The following is a 6206-nucleotide window of genomic DNA, read 5'->3' as shown; positions in this document are numbered from 1 at the left end:
CAGACATATATATGGTGTTAATAACATGATGTTTTCATTGTTCATTGTTCACATGATGTTTTTGTATGTTATTCATCGACTATATGATGACTTTGGATGTTTTTGTATTTTTATGTTTATATGTCGAAAAACACCCTTGAGAAAGGCCAGAAGTAGGCCGAAACGTTGGAAAAAGGTTTTTCTGTTATTATATCGCCTGTGGATTCCACTCAATAAAAATAAGACTCATTCATGGATGAGTGCTTGAGGTTATCTTTTTTCTATATACCGAGTTTTTTCCTCTAAAGCACCGCTTTTTCTTTGATATGGGAGTGCAATTGCAACTTTAGTCTATATATTACACGTTTTTTAAAATGTGGTGCCCAGAACTTACTTGGTACAGTATTATAGCAGGTGAGACCTGACCAAGGAGTAGTAGAGGGGGGTAATTACTTTTAATTAATTAAGACTCTTTGCTTCTCATAATAAATCCTAGAAATGTGTTTGCCTTTTGCTGCTGCATCACACTGTTGTCTCGTGTGCAGTCTGTGATTCAAGACCCCTGTGCCAGATGCAGCAAAGCAGCCCCAGAACATAACAGAGCCTATTCCAGGTTTCACAGTGTTCTTTTCTTGATATGCTTAATTTTTTCATCTGTGAACATAGAGCTGATGTGCCTTGCCAAAAAGTTCCATTTTTGTCTCATCTGTCCATAGGGCATTCTCCCAGAAGCTTTGTGGCTTGTGAACATATAGTTTGGCAAATTCCAGTCTGGCTCTTTTATGATTTTGTTTCCACAATGGTGTCCTCCTTGGTCGTCTCCCATGAAGTCCACTTTGGCTCGTACAACGATGGATGGTGCGATCTGACACTGATGTTCCTTGAGCTTGAAGTTCACCTTTAATCTGTTTAGACGTTTTTCTGGGCTCTCTTGTTGTATTATCTGTCTCTTTGATTTGTCATCAATTTTCCTCCTGTGGCCACCTCCAGGGAGGTTGGCTACAGTCCCATGGATCTTACATTTCTGAATAGTATGTGCCACTGTAGTCACAGGAACATCAAGCTGCTTGGAGATGGTCTTATAACTTTTACCTTTAACATGTTTGTCGATAATTTTCTTTCTAATCTCCTGAGACAACTCTTTACTTCGCTTCCTCTGGTCCATGTTGAGTGTGATACACACCATGTCGCCAAACAGCACAGTGAGTATCTGTAGCTCTATATACAGGCCACTCACTGATTCCAAGATGGTAGACACCTGTGATGCTAACTAGTGGACACACCTTGAATTAACATGTCCCTTTTGTCACATTATTTTCAGGGGTACCATTATTTCTGTCCAGGCCTATTTCATGAGTTTTAATTTTTTTTTCCTGTGGAAGCATGGTTGAAAAGCAATGTCTGACTTTCATTTGTTCATAGATCTTTTATTTAATATTTCTTTTGTCAGATTCAATTTATTTCTGTGACCATTGTGGGTTTTTCTGTCATTAAATGAAAGGTACCAACGTTTTGACCACATATTCTTGGGTACATTTCGTTGGTATATAATATAACCCTCAAAAAACTTGTTAAAAATGTATTAATAATAATAATCTTTATTTATATAGCGCCAACATATTCCGCAGCGCTTTACAGTTTAACAGTTTCAAACACAAAAGTCATAAGTAACAACGTTAACAATACAATAATTAAAGCAAAATAAGACGACCCTGCTCGTGAGAGCTTACAATCTACAATGAGGTGGGGGAGATGCAAAGTACAGGTGTGTATTTACAATGATGTATTTACAATGATGGTCCAGCCATCTTCAGGGGGTGGGGGATAGATGGGGATAGTGAATGGGCTACACACACACAAACATAACATAACTTTGATTAGTGAACGTGATAGGCCGCTCTGAACAAATGTGTTTTGAGCGAGCGCCTAAAACTATGCAAATTATGGATGGTCCTAATATCTTGGGGTAGAGCATTCCAGAGGATTGGCGCAGCACGGGAGAAGTCTTGTAGTCGGGAGTGGGAGGTACGTAGTGCAGAGGTTAATCGAAAGTCATTTGCAGAGCGCAGTGGTCTGTTAGGCTGATAGACAGAAATGAGGGAGGAGATGTAAGGGGGTGCCGCACTGTGGAGAGCTTTGTGGGTGAGAACAAGTACTTTGAATTGTATCCTGTAATGAATGGGTAGCCAGTGTAACGACTGGCGAAGAGCGGACGCGTATAGTATTATATTGCTCATCCATACGGTTTTACATCTTTTTGGGAACATTTTGTTGCAAAATATATGCCTCAAAAGTGAATAGACTTTGAGCCTAGAGTACCAATACATGACAATTTGAACAGAATGTATATGAGCCCCCACCTTTATGTCTAATACAGGGTGTATCTGAGTCCTTTATTTTTGGCAGTTCTTGTTTCCTTCATAAATGAAACTGAAATGTCATATTTTTTAATTAAAAAAATCTATTTTGGTTTACTTAAATAAACTCTTTTTGCGTTTTTTTTTTTCTGCAAGTGTAAGGGGGATACAGAGACTGGTTTATACCCCACACTCCCTGCATGCGTTAGCGAGAAGCTGGTACAGTTGATATGGTATATGTCTGATATGTTTTGCTTTTCTTATAATATTGTCATGTTGTATATTACTATAAAATGTTTGATAATGCTGCTTTAATGTATAATGTAGTGTACATATATTTCTTGTGATGAAGCGAACTAGATTAGCACACTAGAGGGGGCACGATAGAAACTAGTTAGTTAGGAGCGGCCAACTGTGTCTAAGTTAGAGAGAGCTTCCGGCATTTAGTTAGTAGGGCCTGGGAACCCGGACAGGGCAGTTGTGCCCCGCAATGTTAAAGGTGAAGAGCCCAGCTTGTCCAGGGTCTAGGAGCTAACAGTCACCTTGGAGGTGAAGGAATACAGGGCAGCTTCAACATGGTGACAGCTAATTACGTGGAATCAACCCCAAATGTCCGGTGCAAAACGGACAGTGAACTCCTAAAGCGAGTTAGGCTGGCCAGACAGAGCACTGCGGTACCAAAGGCGACGGTACGACCCTGCGATATTCCTGGAGGAGTGAGGGACAGCACAGGGAAAGGAAAGACTGTACCTTGTAAAGAATCTTGTGTTGTACCTGTGACTAATCTCGACGAGCTGTGTAAAGAACTGAGTAAAGTTGTTTGGTTGAAACGGGACTCTGCCTGTCTTTGCATGGTAACTAAAGGGAGAAACCCCCAGCAGCCTGGAGAGGACTCTGATGTGCAAGTAAGTGAACTACCAAGTGCACAACAGAGGGGACACTGTGTTTATGTGGCAGGAGGCCAGGGTGTGCCAAAGCAGCCAGCAAGGGCCACGACTATAGCCCTGGCTCCCGTTACACAAGCAATTACCTTCATAAGTGTCACCTCTCTGCCAGTATATACACACCTTTTCTGAGTAGCCAAAGAGGCTGCAACACCAATAAGCAAGAGGCACCACTAACCAAACAAAATCATGAAGACCAAGGAGATCTCCAAACAAGGCAGGGACAAAGTTGTTGAGCAGTACAAATCATGGTTAGATTATAAAAAGATATCACAATCTCTGATTATCTCCCGAAGCAGCATCATATTCATTATCATCAAATGGAAAGAACCTGGTACCACAACAAACCTGCCAAGAGAGGGCCACTCCTCAGAACTCTCAGCCCAGGCAAGGAGGGTATTAATCAAAGATTCAGCACAGAGACCACAAGACCAAAGGAAATCCTGAAGGAGCTGCAGAGATCTCAAGCAGAGACTGGAATATCTGTCCATACCACCACAATAAGCCATATACTTCATATAGGTGACTGTTGTGAATTCTGTTGTCGGGCTCCCTCCTGTGGTTATGAATGGTACTTCGGCTGGTTCTGTCCATGGACTTTCTCTGGTGGCTGTGGGTGTTTCTGAGTTTCCTTCCACAGGTGACGAGGTTAATTCGTTAGCTGGCTCCTCTATTTAACTCCACTTAGATCTTTGCTCCATGCCTCCTGTCAATGTTCCAGTATTGGTCTAGTTCACTCCTGGATCGTTCTTGTGACCTGTCTTCCCTGCAGAAGCTAAGTGACTGCTTGTTTTTCTCTGGTTTGCTATTTTTCTGTCCAGCTTGCTATTTGGATTGTTGTCTTGCTTGCTGGAAGCTCTGGGACGCAGAGGGAGCGCCTCCGCACCGTGAGTCGGTGCGGAGGGTCTTTTTGCGCCCTCTGCGTGGTCTTTTTGTAGGTTTTTGTGCTGACCGCAAAGCTACCTTTCCTATCCTCAGTCTGTTCAGTAAGTCGGGCCTCACTTTGCTTAATCTATTTCATCTCTGTGTTTGTATTTTCATCTTTACTCACAGTCATTATATGTGGGGGCTGCCTTTTCCTTTGGGGAATTTCTCTGAGGCAAGGTAGGCTTTATTTTTCTATCTTTAGGGCTAGCTAGTTCCTTAGGCTGTGCCGAGTTGCATAGGGAGCGTTAGGAGCAATCCACGGCTATTTCTGGTGTGGTTGATAGGATTAGGGATTGCGGTCAGCAGAGTTCCCACGTCCCAGAGCTCGTCCGATATTATCAGTAACTATTAGGTCATTCCGTGTGCTCTTAACCTCCAGTCCATTATTGTCCTGACCACCAGGTCATAACAGTACAGGTGGCCCAAAGTACTAATGCATCTCAATAGAGGGATAAGAGAAGTTCTGAGACCATCTTTTTTTCTTTGCAGTGTGTTTTGTCTCTCTTTTCCCCTTTACATCTGGGTGGTTCAGAACACAGGTGTAGACATGGACATTCAAGGTCTGTCCTCTTTGATGGATAATCTCACTATAAGTGTACAAAACATTCAAGATTTTGTGGTTCAGAATCCGATGTCAGAGCCTAGGATTCCAATTCCTGATTTGTTTTTTGGTGATAGATCTAAGTTCTTGAATTTCAAAAATAATTGTAAATTGTTTCTTGCCTTGAAACCTCGCTCCTCAGGTGACCCTGTTCAACAAGTAAAGATCATTATTTCTTTGTTACGTGGTGACCCTCAAGACTGGGCATTTTCCCTTGCGCCAGGAGATCCGGCATTGCGTGATGTTGATGCGTTTTTCCTGGCGCTTGGATTGCTTTATGACGAACCTAATTCAGTGGATCAGGCAGAGAAAATCTTGCTGGCTCTGTGTCAGGGTCAGGATGAAGCGGAGATATATTGTCAGAAGTTTAGAAAGTGGTCTGTGCTCACTCAGTGGAATGAATGTGCCCTGGCAGCAATCTTCAGAAAGGGTCTCTCTGAAGCCCTTAAGGATGTCATGGTGGGATTTCCCATGCCTGCTGGTCTGAATGAGTCTATGTCTTTGGCCATTCAGATCGATCGATGCTTGCGTGAGAGTAAAGCTGTGCACCATTTGGTGGTACTATCTGAGCATGAGCCTGAGCCTATGCAATGTGATAGGATTTTGACCAGAGCTGAACGGCAAGAACACAGACGTCGGAATGGGCTATGTTTTTACTGTGGTGATTCCACTCATGCTATCTCCGATTGTCCTAAGCGCACTAAGCGGTTCGCTAGGTCTGACACCATTGGTACAGTACAGTCTAAATTTCTATTGTCCGTTACTCTGATTTGTTCTTTGTCATCCTATTCTGTTATGGCATTTGTGGATTCAGGCGCTGCCCTGAATTTGATGGACTTGGAGTATGCTAGGCGCTGTGGTTTTTTCTTGGAGCCCTTGCAGTATCCTATTCCATTGAGAGGAATTGATGCTACGCCTTTGGCCAAGAATAAGCCTCAGTACTGGACCCAATTGACCATGTGCATGGCGCCTGCACATCAGGAGGATATCCGCTTTCTGGTGTTGCATAATTTGCATGATGTGGTCGTTTTGGGGTTGCCATGGCTACAGGTTCATAATCCAGTATTGGACTGGAAATCTATGTCTGTGTCCAGCTGGGGTTGCCAGGGGGTACATGGTGATGTTCCATTTTTGTCTATTTCGTCTTCCACTCCTTCTGAAGTTCCAGAGTTTTTGTCGGATTATCGGGATGTATTTGATGAGCCCAAAGCCAGTGCCCTACCTCCTCATAGGGATTGCGATTGTGCAATTAATTTGATTCCTGGTAGTAAGTTTCCTAAGGGCCGATTGTTCAATTTATCTGTGCCAGAACACGCCGCTATGCGGAGTTATATAAAGGAATCCTTGGAGAAAGGCCATATTCGCCCGTCGTCATCACCGTTAGAAGCAGGGTTCTTT

At 43.0% G+C, this 6206-nt stretch overlaps 1 protein-coding gene across 1 annotated transcript in view; it reads left to right on the top strand.

Moving 5' to 3' along the window:
* Positions 1-2911: 2911 nt before the first annotated feature.
* Positions 2912-6206, top strand: part of LOC138643436 (uncharacterized) — a 33234-nt gene continuing 29939 nt past the window's right edge. The window contains exon 1 of the mRNA XM_069732348.1: positions 2912-3241. Within this exon, the coding sequence (XP_069588449.1) occupies positions 2912-3241 (330 nt within the window). The remainder of the gene's footprint in view (positions 3242-6206) is intronic.

The sequence above is a fragment of the Ranitomeya imitator genome, chromosome 6, assembly GCF_032444005.1.
Source record: "Ranitomeya imitator isolate aRanImi1 chromosome 6, aRanImi1.pri, whole genome shotgun sequence".
Classification (NCBI taxonomy): Eukaryota; Metazoa; Chordata; class Amphibia; order Anura; family Dendrobatidae; genus Ranitomeya; species Ranitomeya imitator.
This window is presented reverse-complemented; position numbering and strand designations above follow the sequence as displayed.